At 36.8% G+C, this 23,197-nt stretch overlaps 2 protein-coding genes across 2 annotated transcripts; one reads left to right on the plus strand and one right to left on the minus strand.

Annotated features, from left to right (window-relative positions):
* Window positions 1–6,319: 6,319 nt before the first annotated feature.
* On the plus strand, window positions 6,320–7,747 carry LOC137726907 (protein TRANSPARENT TESTA 1-like). Its single transcript, XM_068465861.1, has 2 exons — window positions 6,320–6,727; window positions 7,286–7,747. Exons 1-2 carry the CDS (start codon window positions 6,320–6,322, stop codon window positions 7,745–7,747), a joined length of 870 nt encoding a protein of 289 aa, XP_068321962.1.
* A 499-nt stretch (window positions 7,748–8,246) lies between these two features.
* Window positions 8,247–14,984, minus strand: LOC137731196 ((R)-mandelonitrile beta-glucosyltransferase-like). Its single transcript, XM_068470299.1, has 3 exons — window positions 14,495–14,984; window positions 14,175–14,308; window positions 8,247–9,204 (listed from the first exon to the last, which is right to left on the minus strand). The coding sequence occupies exons 1-3, from the start codon at window positions 14,982–14,984 to the stop codon at window positions 8,395–8,397; spliced, it is 1,434 nt and encodes a 477-aa protein (XP_068326400.1). The 3' UTR covers window positions 8,247–8,394.
* Between the last annotated feature and the right edge of the window lie 8,213 nt (window positions 14,985–23,197).

Here is a 23,197-nt window from a genome sequence, read left to right on the forward strand (position 1 = left end):
CCCAACAAATCTCTCCACCAAACTCACCGTCATTTTCATCTATCAAAAGAAAGATATAAAAAAAACTAGAAATTCGTCCCGCCTATTTAACAGACCAAAACACCAACATCCATAGATTATATCATATTACTTTCTCATGAGAGTTGTTTGTTTGTCTCTCTACCATGATATATCCAAATTTCAGGAAAATCCAACGGTGCGACCGTCCAATATGTTTGAAACACCAACTCAGTCTCTATTCTAGCAGAAAACTGGACATCCATGTTATTATCTCCGATTGAAACACTTCCTTCACAAAATTGTTCCTTATCATCTCCTCTATAACATATCCAAAAATCACGACAATCTAATCTATGTGCTAACTTGTACCACAGTTCAAACAGTTGATGTTCGGTTGAGCTAACCTTCTCTGCCAACCTCTTTGCATGGCTAACATCTCTAGTTTCTTTCACTCACTTTCAAGGAAGTTTTTCAGCAATCCAACTCCTATTACATATGTAGAATTTCAGCTATATTAAAGAAGAGGAAGGGGAAGTGGCGAAGGAAGAAAGAGAACAAGAGAGAGGAAATGAAATTGAAACAATAAAAAAAAAACTGAGGAAATGGTAACGTATTTGTTTATCATTTATGTTGATTATTACATTTTTGTTAATGTTATGATTATATTACTATGGTTACTAACAACTTGATTAGTGTTGCTGATGTTTTAGAGCATGTGATTATTGATATCCTTGTTACATGGCATTTACATAAGCATTCTTGTAAAGTAAGAAAAAGAGTTAAGTTGTGTTTGAGTTATGAGGATATTCAAGAGCTGAAGTTTGCCTTGAATATAAAATAATGAACCTTGTATACATCAGGCATCGGGGTAAGGGCTTGAGTATACAACTGATTGGTTATAAAATAATGAAGTCTTGTATATGTCAGGCGTCGAGGGAAGGGCTTGAATATCCAATTGGAGGTTGGGGGAAGTGCCTGTATAATAAAGTGGAAACTGAGAATTTAATTACAAAAATTGGGTTTAAGGGATGAACGGGAGTTAAATCATATTCTAAGGTATTCGGAGCCAAGTGGTATAAGCATGGTATGAGATGTGCAGACTTGGATGCCTTAGGTATGTGTTAGCGGGATTAGAAGGGAGTGAGTATATTCATCCATCTCATGTGCATATATTTCATGCATTTGAAAGAATTGTTACAATTTAATTATTATTTTGTTGGTACTTTTTGTTGTGAATTAATTTGTGCACTATAGTTATTCCTCTGTGTATTCAGTAAATTATATGTGGTGAACTCAAGTTTTATCATGTAAGATTTTGTGATGTGAAGTATTGTGTTGCAGTTATTAATCAATTTTATTTTAATTTTTCCACCATATCTTGGTTGTAGAATTTATTTCTATAGCTAAGATATGGCTCACACCCTAGCTTGTAAATAGTTTTTATTCGAGAGTTGGGGCGTGACATGATTAGTCAGTTTCTTCAGTCAAACAGTTGAAGGAAGAAATTGAGATGAATCCAAAAATGGGGTCAGTTTAAAGATTTGAAACTTGAAGTACTTGACCACCAAATTAAAACAAAACCATGAAGACAATGCTATCCTAATATGTAATGATTGGGTGATTGGTGCATGAACATGGTTTTGTAGCTAGGGTTTCAATGAAAAACACAAGAGGTAACTCAAAGCTAAAATCACTCTTTTCATAAAATGTAAACTTCCAAGCCAAAACAAATGAGCATATAAGATGATTCAAGCAAACATTTTCAAAGATAGATTTATAAATATTCAAAGAAGAATATTACCCAGAAAATATGCTTGATGCTCCTAGGGGATTTGAAGTGGAGAAGAAAAAGTAAAGCTCTAAAATTTTCCAATCTCAGTCCTAAAAACCAAATGAACCCTAGCTGCCTTTTTAAAGAGATGCATGGATATTTCAGATAAAGGGAACATGAGACACGTGTCAAAAGCCAAAGCAATAGTTTCAGATGAAGGTGAGAAAACCACACTCAGGAAAAAAGTGTTAGTCAACACATATGGGTTGTCTTAAAGTGTGTGCCCATCAAACTGGAAAGTAGCGATAAGTTTTGACGAGACAGAATCACTAGATAGAATAAACTAGAAATAAAAGTATGAAATGCATATGCATGAACAAACCTTTAATGTGAGAAGTGAAACCATTGAGTGCATATTTCCAACAATGGCAGCCCTTAGTGCAGAGTATGTTCTAAGACTAATTTAAGAATGTGTGGTACATTATTACATTATTGACAAGGAAAGCCAAACCTAAAAGTCTAGACTTCACAAGGATATGTTTTCCTAATATATATTCTCTTCGTGATGTCCAAGCAAAAATGTATATCTAGCATACAATATTTTTGTGATGTTCAGATCAAATATAAATATGCAAGACTCATTAAGTTTTGTGAAAACCTTTTGAAAAACCATGCCAACCCTTATAAGCGTGACATTCACCTTAAGTGAAACTATAATTATCAATCCCAAGAAGACCTCCTCAATTTTAGGGTGATGCTTTAACAGAAATTGCATTAAATTACTTGTCTAAATATCCTAATGGTGATCAAACATTAAGATATATAGATAGTTTGAACACGATGATTAATAATTCAAAGCAAACATGCAAAATTTCATAAATAAATTGATAAAAGACTACATATTTATGCTAAGGCTCGTAGTCTAGTCTTAACAAAAGGAAATTAGTTACATATAATCATGACTAAAAAGCAAAATATTATTAGAAGCATGGATAAAAAAAAAAACCTTGTAAAAGTACACTTGAATCATCAAAAGCTCTCTAAGCTGAGTTCATCATAGTAGTGCGTGGAGAACCCTAATGGTTGGCTGGGAGCTTAGAAACAACCCCTTATTCATAATCCTACCTAAATAAGGTCTTCTAAAAACTAGGAAGCAATATAACAAAAGGATAACTTAAAAATCACAATCCTAACCTAACTAGGCAATTTGCTTAGTAAGACAATTCCCACGTTTATGGACCAATCCAGCTCCAAATCAGGCTCAAAGGTCTTGTTTTAAATCTTAGGCCATCCTCTTCAACTTTATAGAAAGGTCCAACTGCAAAGGACGCCATCTTCACGCCCAAAACTCACAATTAAGCATGGAGCGTCAATTTGCCAACATTGCGGGCTATGCCTTAAATTAATTCAACACGTTCAAACACCTTGGAACTAAATGCTGAAACTTTGACACAACACTTGACAGACTTGTGAATCTACTCCAATTGGAATTACTAAAATGTTCTACTGTTTCATCACTTTTTGCATAGAGTAAAGTCACACATCCTATATTTGAATTATAAAACAAAGTATCAAAATCTTACCAAAATAATCACCAAAACATATTAAGAATTGGATAAAATAATAATATGAAATTAACTTATCAGCAACAACCGTTGCCGGTGCGGAAACCCCTGGTTAGCTATCGGCCACAAAACAGCTAACGCTAGTTTCGCCGTACGCTACCAAATGACAACAACCCTCTCAGTTGGTTCCCTCTGAATTACATCTTAGGCCAGAGCCCAATGATTCAGAAACCCTAGCACTTATAGGCCTTAACCCATATTTGCAGCCTTCCTCAGCCTAACCTATAATGCACTATATGTCTTCTAGCACCTACACCTAAGCAGGCCACTATACACCCCTCAATTTGAAGGTTGTAGATTTGACTTCAACGCTTAGCCAGTAGACCATGATGCTTAATCGACTCCTCACTCAGACCAAACTAATTTGCAACTTTGATTTTGGTTCGGCAAATCAAGGGGAAAACAAGCGGGAGTAGCCATTTTGTAGATGAACAGAAAAAGAAATTGTAGATGATGCATATCCTATCAATTAGCAGAGAAGGCAGTAGGAGGTAGATCATCCAACGACCATCAAAGGAACTCAGATCCTGATGAGTGCAGTGATAGAGATTTTTACCACTTGCAAAAGTAGGGATAAAAACACTTTAAATACTTGCAAGAGTACAAGATAATTGTAGTATAGATGGCTCTAGCAAGGTCGTTCTCCTCAGGGATTGAATGAATAATTTATGTTGAATCAAATCTTAATTAATTATTTAAAACAAAATTTGATTAAATGTTGATTTTGTGATTTAAAATAATAAAAACGAATTTATGAGAAAATAATTAAATAAAGTGACAAAATAAAACAAACTAAAAGAAAATGGTTTTTGAAAATTAAATTGTAAAAGCCTAGGATTTTGCTGTCACCTTAACAATCCTATGTAGTTTTTCCAATTACTTATGAATTACACATGCATAAATAAGGTTAGGTTTTCCTAAAGTATGCCTACTTGGACCCCTAACATAGAGCGTATATCAAACATGCAATCCGTCTGTAGTATTCAGATCAAATCTAAACATGCATGACTCATTAAGCTTTGCGGAACCTTTTGAAAAACCATACAACCCTTAAGACGTGATATTCATCCTAAGTGAAATTGCACATATTAACCACAAGAAGTCTTCGTCAATTTCAAGGACCGACCTCTGACCAAAATTGCATCAATTTACTTTTCTAAAGATCCTAATGATAGCTAAGCATTAAGACAATTAGATAGTTTAAACCGATGATTAATAATTCAAACCTGCATGCATAATATCATAAGCAAATTGAAAAGAAACTACATATTCTTGCTAAGACTCGTGACCTCACCCTAGCAAAAGAGAATTAGTTACTAACAATCATAAAACAAAATATTATTAAAAATAAGGATAGAAAACACCTTGGAAATAAACTTAAATCCAAAAACTCTCTAAAGTAGTGCGTCATTTCTTCTCCTTTTTCTCCCCCAAAACCCTAATGTTTAAAAATCCTTATTTATACTACTAAAACATAAAACCCTACTTAGAAAAGGTCTTAGAATAATACTAGGAAACCAAATAAATTAAAATAAATTAGGAAACATAATTCTAATTTGACTAGTAAAATTCGTCCAAAATCTGCACAGCCTCAAAACAACCACGTTTCTGGATCTTCAGGGCTCCAAAACAGGCCCAAAAATGGCAAGAAGTAAAACTTGAGATGTCCCGAACATAATTGTAGAAGGCCTCAAACCCAAAAGACATCATTTTGGATGCCAAAAAAGCCCAAAGAAGCCTAAAACGTCAGTTTGACAGCGTTGTACGCTGCTTCTTTATTTCATCGCCATAAATAAACCGCTCGATAGAAAAATCTGAAACTTTAATGGAAACAAGTTGAGAGACATATGAACATGCTCTAATTGGAATCACTCCAAAATTCATCCGTTTCATTATGTTTTGCTCCAGAGGAATTCAAATGTCCTACAATAAGAATATAAATCAAAGTATCAAAATTCTCACAAAATAACCACTAAATTGATACTAAGAATAAGGTAAAATATATAATACAATATTGACTCATTGTGCAGCTTCAACAATAATTTATTGCAGGCTAGGCCCACACACAAATGTTATGTATGGAAAAGAAAAAAAACCTAATATATGATTTTGGTAACTAGGTCTTTCGAACTCTTCGAGCTCTAGTCGAAATTGTTGGTCCATTTGTTGGTAGCGTTGATGAGCCACGATGGTAACTAGGTCTTTCGAACTCGAACAACATTTTTGAAGTCTTCGAGCTCTAGTGGAAACGAGGTAGTAATTATGCTCAAAATTATAAAATCAATAATAAAACTAGAATAACTTACCACAATATTTATGTTGTATGTTCTAGTAGTACTGAGGTGGAAATTAATTAAACTGAAGATTTTTTGTCAAATATTAGGGAAAACAAAGGTGGCTAGGATGACAACTCAACTATATAAGCTAGGTTAATTAAAACTTGCACGTAACGTAAATGATGAAATGTCTACATGCTCCTAAATAACTAGAAATTAATGATTCACCCTGCAATTCTCTCTCTCTCTCTCTCTCTCTCTCTCTCGTGTCTGGTGCGGGTTGACTGTTGGGTATGTAATTTGCACATACTGCATGATGATACAAATTGCCTTAGATTTTCAACCCTCTGTGGTGCAATTGTTGCTAAACTCAGATGACATGGGCCACAGAATTTAAGGTTATTTCCTTCCTTTCCCCAATGATATACAGAGTCTATTCAGCACATAGTTATGACCCCCTCAACAATGGTTCCTTTCATTCAACTGCAATATTCTCCAGCCACCCCTCTACCCTCCTCTCTCTCTCTCTCTCAGGTTTACAATGCATTCATTCCATGCTATGATCTCATTATAAAAACCTTGATCTTTAGTCAATTACATTGCAGCGTTCGTTCTATTACACTTTTAATAATCACTCTTATAATAAAATGGAGTCCTTTGAAATTTCTTCGAGCTCCTTCCCCTTATTTTATTCAAATCATAATTTAGAGACCCTCAATCTTTTTCCTAGTGAGATCCCAAATGCTAATCTTGAGCCTCTACCACCGATAAGCTGCCTACTTTGTTCACCTGATCAAGTGCCTAATTCCCATGTCGATAACCCTAAAGCAATATGCCATGAAGATCAGAAAGAGGATGGAGTAACTGTGGCCTTGCACATTGGTCTTCCAGATTATTCGGATGGCTCTATGAGTTATTTGACTGATCGGAAAGATGACGAAGATAACGTGATAGCACAATATTGGATTCCAACTCCAGAACAAATACTCATTGGCTTCTCACATTTTTCTTGCCATGTCTGCTTCAAAACATTTAACCGTTACAATAATCTGCAGGTATATAACTGTTGTTTTGTTTCAATATATAATTGATCTCGTCCAAAGTTTTGGTACAATCTGACTAGAAATCATCTTTGGTACAAACTTTCTCTTATATGCATCTGTTCATGCGGACGCATGGTTTTTTGCATGCCAGTCAAAACCTAATTATCTCCTTTCTATACGCAGAGATTTTGTAAATCTGCTACCAAATGTTGTTTATTTGTCTGAAAAATGGTTACATTTTCTACCACAATGGCAATCGTTTTTGAACAAATTGAAGTCCCTTCCCTACTTCTCAAATAGGTTTTGGAATCGAGCTTAATTATTTGTACTGGCTAAATTCTCTGATTTCAAAGCCAAAACCCCATTCAGCCATATTCCTTGATTTCGGAACCTAAACTCCTTTTAGCCAAATAAATAAGCTTGAGTTTCCCAACCAAAACTTTGAGTCATGTTGAAGGGACTTCAATTTTGTTCACAAAATTCGCATATGACCACATATGTAAATATTCTTATGTCGCTACAAATATTTGATTTCCAATGTCAAGCAATTTGTGAATATTCCTATGGTAGATGCACATGTGGGGGCATGGATCACAATATCGTAGAGGGCCAGAGTCACTAAAGGGAACACAACCGCGAACCATGTTTGGCATCCCATGCTATTGTTGTGCTGAAGGATGCAAGAACAACATCGACCATCCAAGAGCAAAACCCCTAAAAGATTTCCGGACCCTTCAAACGCACTACAAAAGGAAGCATGGAATGAAGCCCTTTATGTGTCGCAAGTGCGGCAAGTTGTTGGCGGTGAAAGGTGACTGGAGAACACATGAGAAGAATTGTGGCAAGCGCTGGCTTTGTGTTTGCGGTTCGGATTTCAAGCATAAGAGATCACTCAAAGACCATATTAAGGCATTTGGCTCTGGTCACAGTCATTTTCCACCGAATTCTTTTGATGAACTCAGGGACCTTGATGAGGACATTAGTCCTACCACTTCCTTGTTTAAAGGAATGTCAAGTGATGCAGCCTCTTAATGATCAGCTATATGTGTGTGTGTGTGTGTGTGGCTAATAATTGATGTTTGAGGCACGAAATTAAGTTTATGTACTCTCCTTTTAAACTTGATAGCGATGATTTGGGCCGAAAATGTTTATGAGTCTGATATCAATGTATTATTTTCACCTTTTAGTGCAACCCAAAGATTAGTTTAAATACAAATTATACTCACAGAATATTGCCACCGCTATTGGATTTTGACTTCAAATTAATTAACTCTTCACCTAATTTAATTACTTTTCAAACCATTTTTTACCAAGACAAACTACTACATACATTAAACACGTAAGTACTGTAAGCACAAAAAGGGTTTTTGAATTTGATGTTTCTAACAAACTAGAAGTGAAAATTGAAAAGGAAGCAAAAGTAATATGCAAGAAAACTTATTAATTATGAAGAAGATAAGTTGATGATTAACCTAAGTGAAAGATTATGTACTAAAAAGTAAAATAATGAAAAGACACTGAAAAATTCCAGCAATATAAAGAGTGCCCTTTATTTCAAAGGTAGATTGATACATTGTGATGAAACTGGTGATCAAGCACTCTTTGTTTGTTTTAAAAAAAATGACGAGCATTACTTTTACCAAAGATAAGATCTTTGGATATTCTACTCAATCCTCATTTCACGGAGCAATTAGGACCTGGTTACTGAGGTTGTCCAAATCCAGAACAGATGACCCCTTAGGATTAGTGGCCTTCTCTATCTTCTTCTTCCATCCCAACGCGTTCTTCCTCATCTCTTTGCCCTCTTCTCCCTCCATTAATCTTCTCACCAGACCTTCAATGTAATCTCTTTTCACCTCATCCTCTATCTCAATGCCTATGCCCCAGTGTTTGCATGCGTACCTACAGTTGGTCTGCTGCTCGGCAAAGAAAGGCCAGTAGATCATCGGCACTCCGCCGCACAAACTCTCAAGGGTAGAGTTCCACCCGCTGTGCGTCAAAAACCCTCCGATGGCCGAGCGGGTCAGAACTTGTTCCTGAGGGCACCAACTTGCCAACTTACCTCTTCCCTCGGTCTCTTCCAAAAACTCCGGAGGAACCACAGCTGAGTCTCCAGCAACAAGGCCAGGCCTAATGATCCACAGAAATGTCTTGTTGCTATTTGCAAGTCCCCAAGAGAACTCAACTAGCAGCTCATTTGTCATGACTGTGGTGCTTCCAAAATTCACATAAACCACCGAGTTAGGTTCTTTGGTGTCGAGCCAGTCGAGACACTCTGTGTCTTCGGTCCATAGGCTTGACGCAATCACCTTCAACTCGTTGTCTGCTGGAATCTGACTGAGTAGTAGGTTTAGGGGTCCGACGGAGTAAGTTGGTGGAAACAAAGAAGAAATTGCTTCCAAAGCTTCCTGCTCAAAAGACTCGAAAGTGCTCAAAACCACAGCTGAAGCTTTTTTGGTCCGTTCTGTTGGTATTTGACAGTTTACTAACTCAATACCAAAATATGTGGGTGATAAGTTTACAAACTCTATCACACCTCTTTCACTTTGCACTCTCAAATAAAATTGGACAAAGAAAGAAATAGAGAAAGGAGGGAAGCAACAAGCTTTGGCAAAACACTTGGACTTTGATATATGAAAAAGGTTTACAAACTGTTGGAATAAGAAAGCTTACAAGCTTCTTCACAATTGGAAGTGGGATTCGGATGGGATGATTTACAATGCTTGAGAACTTGGGTATTTATAGCAAACCAAATGATTAAACTAAGATTATTTATTACCACACAAAACACATTAATTGCACCTAATAATTTTTATTCAACCATACCTAACATTGCCTAACTTTCCATGCCTAACTTTGACATTGATTTTCAACAACAGCTAGCAGCAACCTGTTTTGATTTGAATTTCCAACACACCTCCTAAAATCAAAACGCCTTCATTCCTAGCATTTCACGCAGTAGCCGGAATGTTTCAATTGGCAATGGCTTTGTGAAGATGTCTGCCACTTGTTCCTTGGTGTGACAGTAGACAAGTTCAATTGTCTTTTGCTTCACATGGTCCCTTAGAAAATGGAACCTGGTATCAATGTGCTTGCTCCTTCCATGTTGAACAGGATTCTTTGCAAGTTTGATTGCAGACACGTTATCTACGTGAATCACAGTCGATTCCACTTGTGGATGACACACTGACTTCAACAGATTTCTTAACCAAATTGCCTCACACACGGTTGAGGCTACAGCAACATACTCGGCTTCACATGATGACAAAGCAACAATTGATTGCTTCTTTGAAGTCCATGAGAAAGCTGTTGATCCTAGAAAAAACACATAGCCAGTTGTGCTTTTCCTTTCATCTTGGTCACCTCCCCAATCACTATCTGAATAACCAAATAATTTTGCATCTTCACCAAAATTATAAAATAGACCATAGTTTAGAGTACCTCTTATGTACCTCAAAATTCTCTTGGCGGCCAGCTAATGAGACTCCCTTGGTGTTTCCATGTATCGACTCACGAGTCCAACACCATAAACTATATCAGGTCTTGTGATTGTAAGGTACCTTAGGCTTCCAATGAGGCTTTTGTACATTGTTGAGTTTACAAACTCACCCTCTCCTCCTTTGGACAGCTTCAATCCAGTTGCGACTGGGGTATTGACAGTGTTGCACTTGTCCATATTGAACTTCTTCAATATGTCTCTCATGTACCTTTGTTGAGAGATGTAGATACCATCACTTTCTTGCTTCACTTCTATGCCAAGAAAGTATGACATTAATCCATTGTCAGTCATCTCGAATTCACTGAACATGGATTGCTTGAACTCATGGAACATTGCCTCATTGTTTCCTGTAAACAATAAATCATCTACATAGAGACAAATAATTAAGAACTCCCCTTTTTCACCATTCTTCATGTAAACTGAATGCTCGTATGGACATTTCTGAAATCCATTTTGGTGAAGGTAGTTGTCGATCCTTGAGTTCCAAGCTCGTGGTGCTTGCTTGAGGCCGTACAAAGCCTTCTTCAAACGATACACCTTATCTTCTTCTCCTTGTACTTGGAAGCCTTCCGGTTGTTCCACGTACACTTCTTCCTCAAGTACTCCATTAAGGAAGGCTGACTTGACATCTAGTTGATAAATTTTCCATTTATGATGTGCGGCAAGAGAGATTAGCAATCTTACCGTGTCAAGTCTCGCAACTGGAGCATAGACTTCATCATAGTCCACTTCATACTTCTGTTTGTAGCCCTTTGCTACAAGCCTTGATTTGTATCGATCCACACTCCCATCTGCAGTGCGTTTGATCTTGTAAACCCACTTGACACCAATAGCCTTCTGATTTGGTGGGAGCTTTGTCAGCTCCCAAGTGTCATTCTTCTCGATGGCATGGATCTCTTCTTCCATGGCTTTCTTCCAACAATCTTCTTCCACAGCTTCATTGAATGAGAAAGGCTCGTGGTCTGCATACAAGCAGAAAAGGTTGGTTTCTTCTTCTTCTTCTTGTCCATAAATCTCTGTGAGACTCCTTAACCTCACTGGAGTTGAGGGGCTGCTTTCCTCACTAGATGTAGGACCACTCCTTGCAATTCTGTGCACTGGAGTTGTTGTGATTGTTTGAGCAGGCTGTTGCTCAATCGGTGGTACAACTTCTGGTTCTTCAAAATCAGTGGAGACGATCTTCTCTTTACTGACTTCTTTGTTGTTCCACGTCCATGTCTCTTCCTCACTGAAGATGACATCTCTACTAACCACTAGTTTGCCAGTTAGTGGGTTGTAGAGCTTGTATGCCTTGGACTCTTCACTATAGCCCACAAACACACATTTCTCACCTCTATCATCAAGTTTCCTCCTCTTGGCTTCTGGAACTTGAGCATATGCAACACACCCAAAAATTCTTACGTGTGTAACATTCGGCTTGTATCCACTCCAAGCCTCTTGTGGTGTCATCCTCTTGACACTCTTTGTTGGACATCGATTCAACAAATAAATCGAACAAGCTACAGCTTCTGCCCATAACTCTTTTGGCAAATTCTTCTCCTTAAGCATGGACCTTGTCATGTCAAGGATGGTTCGATTCTTTCTTTCGACTATCCCATTTTGCTGTGGGGTATAGGCAACAGTAAGTTGATGCCTAATTCCTTGCTCCTTGCAGTATGCTTGGAAAGCATTGGAGGTGTACTCTCCACCTCTATCTGATCTCACAGCCACAAGCTTGTGGTTACTTTCTGCCTCTGTGAGTGCCTTGAACTCCTTGAAAATTTTTAGGGCAACTGACTTCTCCTTGAGAAAATAGACCCAAGTCTTTCTACTGAAATCATCAATGAAGGTAATAAAATACCTATTACCTCCATAAGACATGGGATCCAATGGACCACATATATCTGTGTGCACCAACTGCAGTGGTGCCTTTGCTCTCCATGTATCACCAACAGGGAACGATAGTCGTGCTTGCTTGCCAAGCACACAACCTTCACATACTTGGCGTGTGGCTTCAATCTGGGGTAGACCACGAACCATTCCTCCACTTGACAGCAACTTTAGGCCATTGAAATTAAGATGGCCAAATCGAAGATGCCATTTCCATGACTCATCTTCCATTACACCGATGTTGCAGCTTCCAATCTTTGTGTTCAAATTCAACGGAAACATCCGGTTCTTTGACATTCGAACACGTGCAATAAGCTTTCTCCTTGCATTCCTGAGAGTGAGAAGCATGTTCTCCATATGTATAATGTACCCTTTCTGGAGCAGTTGACCAATGCTCAGAATGTTGCTCTTCATACCTGGTATGTAGTAGGTATCGGAGATGTATTCTTCTCTTCCATCCTTCTGGATGATCTTGATCTTCCCTTTGCCTTCAACTGGCAACTTTGAGGAGTCACCAAGACTTACAGATCCATAGGCCCCTTCTTTGAGTTCGGCAAAAAACTCCTTCTTTCCACACATGTGATTGCTTGCACCAGAGTCCAAATACCAAACATCTTGTTGGCTACTGGAATCATGGTGTGCTAGTAAGACTGTAAGTTCTTCATCAGTATTTCCACTTGATTCTGCCATGTTGACATGCTCACCATTTTTATGTGAACATTCATTGGCATAATGTCCATATTGCTTACAGTTGTGACACTGGATATGCGCCTTTCCTCGAGTAGATCTCCACTCCTGAGACTGACCTTGATTTTGTGCATAGCCTCGACCTCTTCCTCGGGCTCGTCCTCGGCTACGGTTGGATGAGCTCCCACGACGTGAGTTCCACTGCCCACGACCTTTATTTGGTTTGTCAATATTCAACTTTGACTCCAAAGCTTGCTCTAGCGTTGTGGGGCTTGCATTCTTCTGAATGCGTTGCTCGTGAACTAGGAGGGATCCTAGTAGCTCTTCTGCGCTCATCACCTCCAAATCCTTGGATTCCTCAATGGCAGTCACCACATGCTCAAACTTAGATGTGAGTGACCGGAGTATCTTCTCCACAACTCGTACTTCATCGAGTCTCTCGCCATTTCTCCTCATCTGATTTACTATCACAATGAGCCTTGAGTGATAGTCGGAGATGCTCTCCCCTTCATTCATATGAGCAGTTTCAAAATCTGCTCGAAGTGATTGTAACCTCACTTTCTTGACTCGATCTACTCCTTTGTAGATTGTACTGAGTGTATCCCATACTTGCTTGCTCGTTGTTGCTTCTGCAACCTTCTCGAACGTTGAATCTTCCAAACCCTGGTATAGAAGATACAGCGCCTTTTGGTCCTTCTTTCGTAAGTCCTTGAGAGTGTTCCTTTGATCCGCAATATATACGGCTTCTTGCTCGGCAGTGGGTACAACATACCCACTACTGACAACTTCCCATAGCTCCTGTGATCCAAACAATGCTTTGAATTGGATGCACCATCTTTCATAATTTTCTTTCTTCAATGTGGGAACTTGGAGTTGCACTAAGTTGGACGCCATAACTGCTGCACCTGCCAGAATGGTATTCTGGCTCTGATACCAATTGTTGGTATTTGACAGTTTACTAACTCAATACCAAAATATGTGGGTGATAAGTTTACAAACTCTATCACACCTCTTTCACTTTGCACTCTCAAATAAAATTGGACAAAGAAAGAAATATAGAAAGGAGGGAAGCAACAAGCTTTGGCAAAACACTTGGACTTTGATATATGAAAAAGGTTTACAAACTGTTGGAATAAGAAAGCTTACAAGCTTCTTCACAATTGGAAGTGGGATTCGGATGGGATGATTTACAATGCTTGAGAACTTGGGTATTTATAGCAAACCAAATGATTAAACTAAGATTATTTATTACCACACAAAACACATTAATTGCACCTAATAATTTTTATTCAACCATACCTAACATTGCCTAACTTTCCATGCCTAACTTTGACATTGATTTTCAACAACAGCTAGCAGCAACCTGTTTTGATTTGAATTTCCAACACGTTCTGTCTCACCCACCATAAACTCCAACATGACATCATTTGGGTCTGTGGTTCTAAAGAAACTCAGAATGTCCTTCAAACGGATATCTTTCATGCCCGGCAACCAATCTACAACGGTGTCTAAATATCCGTTTGTGAAATGACTTTCATCTGCAAGATCAAATCAAGAAATAGTACTGGTGAGTTCAAATTCTAATTGAAAAACACTGTCAACGTTTAATAACCATTTCAGTTTTTAGTTTGTAGTTTTCAACGAAAACATGAAACTTATGTGGTAACTGATTTCAGTTTGAATAAAGTGATTATTGCAACATCAGATTGATTTAAGTAGTATACCTTTGAGAGGGGTGAGACCCTCTTCAATGAGACGGTGATATTGAGCGTAGGCCAAGAAGCCACAAGCACTTGTTGTCCAGAAAAGCACTTCAGGAATTCCCAACTCATGGGCAGCATCAAGAGTGAAGGTCATAACACCATCAGCAATTATACAAGTCACAGGTGGTGAATTGGGTGAAGAGTTGAGCTTTTTCAAAAGTTCCCTAAATGGCCCCAAGCCGGTTTTGTTAGTAGAAACGCAGAGTGATGGCACGTCCTGGGGATGAGTTGCCGGGAGGCCGTCAGGAATGGTCTCGAATCGGAAGGTGGGAAGGCCATCGAGGGAATTGGTACCTAGGGAATTAATGAGGCGGTTGTGAGTGACCTCTGTGTTGACAAATGTTATGTGGAAGCCTTTGTAGTGGAGGAGTTTAGCTAATTGCTGCATCGGGTTTATGTGACCTTGTGCTGGAAATGGAATGAAAACTGCATGTGGCTTAGTTAAACCCATTTTTTCTCTCCTATTCTGTTTCTCCAACTTTTTCTAATCAAACAAAAATCTAAGAAAATTGGGATGCTTTTGGCAATGAGACCTTTCTTCAGCCTGCGCTTTTATAGTGGAGAAAAGGTAGTCTAGTGCTAAGTGCTTTCCTACTGAACGTGGCGGGTCGGCACCTTTCGTACTCAATGCATAAGGATTTGTCTATTTGTCCAGATGTGAATTAGGATTTTTATCACAAATGATCTATGAGATTGATCAAATTTATCATTTTGGTCCCTCATTTTCAAAATCAATCAATGTTGTGCCATTCATTACCACACATCAATTTGGTCATTCCGATAAGATTCCGTTAATTATTCTGTTAGTTTGTATGTGCAACCCACAAATCTAATGAAATGGTGACATGTGGATTGCACAAAATAAGAGTTTTTATCGCCAATGATCCCCGACATTGACCCAACTCCTCATTTTGGTCCCTGAGTTTCAAAAATCGACAAATTTGGTCCCTAACTTTCAATATCACACGTCAATTTAATCCTTCCGTTAAAATGTCGTCAATATTTTTTTGTCCCACTAATCCAATCATAAGGCTCCACGTGGATTAACTATAAGAAACTATTTTTTAAAGATTTAAAACTAAAAGTAAAATAAGAAACTAAAAACCAAAACTAAAAGAAAAAAGAAAAAAGTCATCATCGTCTTCATCAGGGTAAGCTCAAAAAGAAAAGGAAGACACCATGACACCATTAAAGTACTTGACTTCCTGAACTCACTCTTCATTCTCTCTAGTTAGTTATTTTCTTCAAATTTAAATTAAATTTGGATTTGATTTTATCGAATTTAGATTAAATTTTTTTCTAGTTGGAGTTGTGGGATGCGAGAAAAATGTTAGCGCGGAATACTCTTCAGTTGGCTCACTCTTAAAAAAAATAGTTCCTTATAGTTAATTCACATGGAGCCATATGATTGCATTAGTGAGATCACATCAGCACACAAACGAAAAATATTGATGAGATTTTAATGGAATAACTAAGTTGATGTGCAATAGTGAAAGTTAAGGACCAAATTTATTGATTTTTGAAACACAAAGACCAAAATGAGGAGTTGGATTAATGTCAGGGACCATTTATGATAAAACCTTTATTTTGTGCAATCCACTTGTCATCATTTCATTGGATGTGTGGGTCCCACATACAAACTATTAGAATAGCTAACGAAATTTTAACAAAAGGACCAAATTGATGTGAGATAGTGAATGTTAGGGATGACATTGATTGATTTTGAAAGTAAATGACTAAAATGATGAGTTTGATCAATCTCAAGGATCATTTGTGATAAAACCCCGAACTGTGAGAAATGTTGAAAAATCACGCAACACAGGATATGAGATATATGATTTAAGGCCATCTCCAACCGACTGGGCCAAAGGGTTATAGGTCAAAATATAGCCCATTTTAACACGAAAATTGTCTCCAACCGAGGGTTAGGTCAAAAGGCTTGTCGGCCCCATTGGGCCATATTCCAACCACAAGGCCAACGGGCTGGCCAAAAAAAACCAGCCAGCTAGCCCAATTGTAGCATCCAAATCCATGCAACGGTAACAATGATATCAACATGACACAAGCTAGCAAAGGCTAGTTGACGTCAGGTTACCGTTGGAATTTGAATTTTTTTAGACGAAATTTGAAAAAAAAAAAAAATCTAATTTTGTTTCCTATACCATTTCTATACCATTTTCACATCTTTTTCCCCATTCCATAACCAATTACATCTCGACACGTGACTAAAAAATTAATTCAATTAACCATATTAATTCAATTCCATAACCATTTCTACACCATTTCTCACATTCCGAAAACCTTATTTTAATATGGTAATTTAATTCAATTAACCATATTAATTCAATTAAAATAATAAATTATTAAGGGACTAAAAAATTGCCCATTTCGGTTGGATATGAGTTTTTTTGTCAAACGGGCTAGGTTTTGGTCTATGGCCCTTTGGCTCCCTCGATTGGAGATGGTATATAAAAATGGCCTGATACTGTTCATTAAAAAATAATTTCTTGTATGGCTATAATCTGGACGGGGGCTAAACATGGCTCTTTGGTCCCCTTTCAGTTGGAGATGGCCTAAGGTGTTACACGTGAGTGGACAACATGATTAATATATCATACTATTTGATCATATTAATAAAAATAAATACACATTTAACAAACATAGATTCACATAGCGACCCGGATGGTCTTGGGACCCTCTGAGAGAAAAGTTTGTGAGGATATATTCGGGGCCAAAAAAAAAAAGAAAAAAAAATCTATATATATATACACACACATATATTGCCAAAGGTGGATCCACATAGGGCCCCGGGTGGCCTTGGGACTCTCCGGAATACGGAAGAAACTCTTGTCAGGATATTTTTGGGCACCCACCTATTGTTTGGGCATATGTTGTGGTAGTGGTTGGGAATTATTGATTGTAGGTCGTTAGTTCAAAGGTTTGTTCTCGGAGTAGTTTTAGCACAGTTGAAATTTGGTTATCTATGGATGAGGCATGCAACGGTGTCATGGCGAGGAGGAAACTTTTGAAACCCTTTCTGTTTTCTCTCATACTTCGTCGTATTTGCTTTTATTAATGTTAAATGAAATTAGAGTTTTGGATGTTGGGTTTCTTTAAACCACGTAGAATCATTTACTTTATTAAATCTAAAAGGATTAATCCCACTTAGACCAACTCCAATGGTGAGCTAAAAGCCAAATTACCCCTCAAAATTTTCCCCTAAACCCACTCCAACCCGAGGGGAAATTTTGGGCTAAATGCTAAATGCTAAACTAATGCCAAATTCCTCTCAAAATTTAGCCCAGAAATTGGAGTGGACTCCACCCAATATTTATCGGAATTTATTTTTTTTAGATTAAAATGTTCATAAAATTAATTTACGATAGTCTACATATTTTTTTTTAAATTAATTTAACAAAAAAAAAAGCATAAATTCATTCTTTAATAATTCCGAGCTAAAATTTTAGGCTAGAACGATTGGAGCAGAAAAGTTGTTTCTGGGCTAAAAGCTAAATTTTCCGGGCTAAAAAATTTAGCTTTTAGCCCAACCATTGAAGATGGTCTTAGACCCCTTTATTTATTTAAAATTTTAAATAACCTAGAAAAATTCGAAAATAACTCCGTTGTTTGGTAAAAAAGGAAGAACTCTTTTTACTCTATGTAGAATATATAAAACTTTCAACCTTTGTAAATAAAGACTTATACGGGGAACAGGCTGTCGTGTATTATAAACTTGTACACGCATTATAAACTTGTACACTTCAAGTCCCAACCCTAACCCCCAAAACCCACAACCTGTTGCAGTGCTGGCTTTGGAGGAGTCCGATAGGTTCCTTTGCACAGGGCCCCAAAATTTGAGGGGCCCCCAGAATAATTTTATATTAAATGTAGTAATATAAAAAAATCATATAAAAATCTAATTAACACAATAGATATAATATATATAAATAGGAGTAGGTCGACAAGGCTACCGGCTACATGCCTATAATCCCACACACCCATCAATTCCGTATGAAATTATATATTTTATAAAACTATATCTCACTTTTTTCTTATTTTTCACGCTAAAGCCTAATCAGAGACTCAAGAGTCTATTTTTTTCTCTGAAGCCTCATCCCTCCCGTTGCGTCCGAGTTTTCTCTCCACTGCTTTTTCCCCCCACAAACCACTAAACCCTAGTTCATAATTTCATCCAATTGAATAGAAATTTTCAAATTATGAAGACAATTCAAGTGATCAAAGTAATGCAGACTTCGATTAAAGTAAGTAATTTATAAATTTAAGTATATGAAGTTGGAATTTGAAAATTTAGTTATTTCTCATCTATAATGAATTTTTTTCTTTTATACTTTTCAGGGCAAAACTCATAGAAATTAATCAAGTAATCATCACAACAAGAGGGAGCAATCGCAAAAAATACTAGACGCACACGCATTGCGGAGTATCAGGTTTTATTGTTCATACTTACTATAATTTAATTGTGATCTTGTTTGAGATATAAAAGATGACACCTACTAGAAAATATCCATTTGGCTACTTGAAGCGTCAAAGAAAAAGAAGGGTTGAACAATTGACTTAGTCTCAAAAAGGAGCTATTGATAGGTTTTTTGTTAAAGAAAAAGAACCACAAAGTTCAGTGGATGATTTAGTTAATGAATATCAAGCATATGATGATATATTTGGGTTTTTGTTCACTTCAGAAAGGTTGAATTCGATGGACAATGATAAATTGAAAGATTGTTGTGATCGTCTTCAAAACTTTCTCAAGAAAGGTGAGTTCTTTGATGTTGATGGGGGATGCATTATTTGTAGAGTTGAAGCTTTTACGAGAGCGTTTGCCGAAATAAATGAAGACATCCATTGACATATTGAACTATTTGAAGAGGATGTGTTGTTTCCTGACTGTAAGCATTGCGTACAAAATTTTGTTTACTGTACCTGTTATTGTTGCATCTGCGGAAATAAGTTTTTAAAAGTTAAAGTTATTAAAATCATACTTGTGATCAACCATGTTGCAGGAAAGGTTAAATGGACTTGCTTTGATATTGATTGAAAGTGGTTTTTAGACAAAATTGATTATGAATGTTTAATTGATGATTTTGCAGCAAAGAATGCACGAACAAGCATCTTTAAGTGAAACTTCAATGCTAGACTTTTTTAAGTTTTGTTTATTTGGTTTCTTAAGATTGAACTAATTGTTGATTATTTAATAATATGATTATTTTTGTAACTTTCTTTACATTTAATGATATTTAGAAACCAATGATTAGTTTGAGTTTTAAAGTTTGTTTCGTTATTGTTTTTTAACATCAATACTTTATTCAGTTTTTTTATTATTTATTATTTATTTATTTTAAGATTATCTTAAGATGGGTACCTTTTATAAATTTGACACAGGATCCTGAAATCTCATAAACGACCCTGACTTGTTGCCGTGCCGTCACCCTCAACCACTCACCTCGCGTCGCTCAATTCATTTTTTGTCTAATATTTTTATTTTTTTTAGGGGATCCTCCCGTATTTGAATCATGGATTTGTCATTGTATGCTACAATTCGAATAAAATAATAACTTTACGTGAAATTATACCCTTTTTATCTAGCAACTAATTAAGATGCACGTGACCGGTTTTTATGGTAAATATCAGACAACATGTGGTTCATTTAATACGAGTGAGACTGAAAACTAGTGAATGACATGCATTAAACAAATAATTAGCTCATTTAACCGGCCCATGAGGTCCATGAGACATGCACCTACACACATGCCACATCACAGTAAATACCCCTCAAGGGAAGCTTTTATATGCGCAATCCTATCTCTTTTGTGATCTGGGATGTGTGTAATGTGTGAAATGTGTGGCTGCATATGAATATTGCCACTGTGCCCATGAACTGCAAAAGAAACATGCTGTCTTTAACCGTATTCACTTCATGTGCCATTTTTGTTTTCTTTCATAGAAGGTTGCCCAGTCCCACTTAAATATGGAGATCTTTCCTGTATTAAGGAATTATTATTTTTTATACAACATGTTAACCCGACACGAAAAGACATCAAAATAAAAAATTTCGAATCGACAGGTTAATGAATCGAGTCGTTATCAGATAATTCGATAAACACTTGTTAAAATAACGGGATGGTCCACGTATACTCATGGTTAACTTGTTGTAAATTATTGGGCATGTTAGATGGTGCTTTACCGCAGTAATAGAAAATAATTATGTCTGTGCACTTTAGTGCGAGTTTGATCACCAGCAATCTTTTACGTTACGCCCCAATTTCGAGATATGCCTAGGATAAAGACATGGCAACAGAAAGTAGCAATACATTAACACATAATGAGATTTATACATAATATACATCAGATATTTAGTGGAAACAAAATTATAATAAAGGGTAACAAACCCTATTCTCAAGTGCACTACACACACACTAAATACCCCTTGAAATCTTCTTCTGTAACCACTAAATGTACTCTGCAAGAAACAGCCTACACAATGGGAATGGTGCACAAGTTAAAGCAAAAATCTGGGTAAGTTATAAAGCTTGTGTGAGTGACAATAATACGACATATGTGAACAAAAGTCAATCAATTATATTTTGAAAACATTTCATAAATCCTCTGCATATATATAAAGTAATCCTTACTCATAAATCTTGATTGAATCCACACAGACTAGCACAAATAACAACGTTCCGCCTTCCAAACGCACTCATGGAACCATATAGAACTAATACACAAGATGGAAGTAAGATTCCAAGCCTACTTTATAGAGTCCATAGGATGAATGGTTCTAGACGTACTCAATGGAATGAAAAAGAATGTAAGGATCCAGAGGCACTCAGTGGCATCCATACATAAAGTATTAGCAGGATACAAGATGCAGTCATGGAATCAGAAATAAAGGTCATATACTAGAGATTTAAGTTCCACACATGAAATCAGAAAAAAAAAAAAAAAAAGTATTCTAGGCTATCGATTCTCTACTAGCTCTCTCAGTTCACAAATCTTTCAAACTTACATATATATATATATATATATATATATATACATTTCACATAATAGATGGATGACTAACATTAAACTGATTAATAATTCTATGTCATATTCACAAAAGATATCAACATGGAGATTTTCATAGGCAAAATACTTATCACATAATATTAAAGTCACTCACATGGAGTCATACGCACTTTCAGAATCAACACAATTGAATTGTCATGCCAAACGATGCACACGTCATTGAGACTTTACATGTCCTGATGAGCCATCAATGCTCTAATAAAGCCTAATATTGTCCACAACTCTCTACTTAGGAAACTTATCAAGATTGACACGTAAAATGAGGGACAATGCTACTTCACGTAATTCGAGATGTGTGTCAACCAGTAAAAACATGTCATAATGATGAACCAATTAAGTTCCATCAAGCCTCAACAACATCTTATTCTAATTTCATGATGATCCAACAGTTGGATTGTCGTTAATTACAAAAATCAAACGGTGGTACAATTAACTCAAAAACTGAATTATCAAACTATCGCATTGAATCTCAACCAACGGACTTTGGATATGGGCTCAGAGCATTGAGAATGTCCGCTACCCAAAATTTATGTCCTAGATTTTTCCCACGCACCACTAATGCACTGTCGCATGTAATTGTTTTAGCGAACGAAATTTTAATTTTCTAACTAACTCTAAATTTCACCAAATTCTACAGACACGTACATCTCAACATGAGGAACATCTTTTATACATACTACAAAGCCTAAAAGTGGACGAAAGATGACCAATTTCGTTGGTAAAAGTTGTGGGTGCTGTAACCTTCGCGGCATCGATTCGCCGCCTACGATGGTCAAACGACGTTGGGGTTGCTTGGGTTTTACTTCTAGAATGATGGGCTACAAGTTCCTGGTGGTGGCGTCGATCGCCGCTTAGAGGATTCGTTGAAAAAAAACTAGGGTCGCTGAAATTCATTTGATTTTGCAGCCTCGCACCGCCACGTTTGGTGGTTTATTGAGATGGTTCTTGGGTGGGTTATGTACAAGAAAGTGTTATCTTCAATTTTGGGTAGGTGGCACCGTCCAATTATGTTTGAGATGGCCGAAATTTGTGTCGGAAATTCAAAGAGAAAATGGGTTGGTGGATCGGCGACTTTGGGTTATGGGTTGATTTTTCAGATTTGGAAACTTTCCAAATTTGGTAGGTTTTAAAAAGAAACCTTACTATTTATAGTAAGTGGCTAAAGAAAAAAATACCCCTTTTTTCAAAGCTTGTAACTTCTTCGTTCAACTCCTATTCATGAATGGTCTTTGCCTAAAAACTTTGGGATTGAGCTCTATCCATCTATTGTAAACCCACCTCCAAACACAAAAGTGATATTTAAAATAACTAAAATACCCTTAAAATCATTTTTCCAAAACTGTAAAACAAATAAATAATAAATTACAGGACGGGATATCACACCTCTCCCCTTAACAATTAACAATTTAACTCACTAACTCTATCGTTGGTTAAAAAAAAAAAAAATCATTGGAGCATTTGGGAATGTATACTATTGAAGTGTTTAAAATTAAATATAATAAATTTAAATAGCTTTAAGGAGAAGAATATGATAAGTGCTTCTTTATGTTATGGCCTATTTTTAACTGACGGGTGCGGCAT

This window comes from Pyrus communis, chromosome 1, assembly GCF_963583255.1.
Source record: "Pyrus communis chromosome 1, drPyrComm1.1, whole genome shotgun sequence".
In the NCBI taxonomy this organism is placed as follows: Eukaryota; Viridiplantae; Streptophyta; class Magnoliopsida; order Rosales; family Rosaceae; genus Pyrus; species Pyrus communis.

What these genes read in the sequence shown, in the direction of transcription:
- LOC137726907 (XM_068465861.1), top strand. Translation starts at nt 6,320, where the DNA reads ATGGAGTCCTTTGAAATTTCTTCGAGCTCCTTCCCCTTATTTTATTCA. An exon ending in ACCGTTACAATAATCTGCAG is followed by an intron (nt 6,728 to 7,285) that starts GTATATAACTGT and finishes TTCCTATGGTAG; the next exon opens with ATGCACATGTGGGGGCATGG.
- LOC137731196 (XM_068470299.1), bottom strand. Translation starts at nt 14,984, where the DNA reads ATGGGTTTAACTAAGCCACATGCAGTTTTCATTCCATTTCCAGCACAA. An exon ending in GGGTCTCACCCCTCTCAAAG is followed by an intron (nt 14,309 to 14,494) that starts GTATACTACTTA and finishes TTGATCTTGCAG; the next exon opens with ATGAAAGTCATTTCACAAAC. An exon ending in ATGTCATGTTGGAGTTTATG is followed by an intron (nt 9,205 to 14,174) that starts GTGGGTGAGACA and finishes TTTGGTATTGAG; the next exon opens with TTAGTAAACTGTCAAATACC.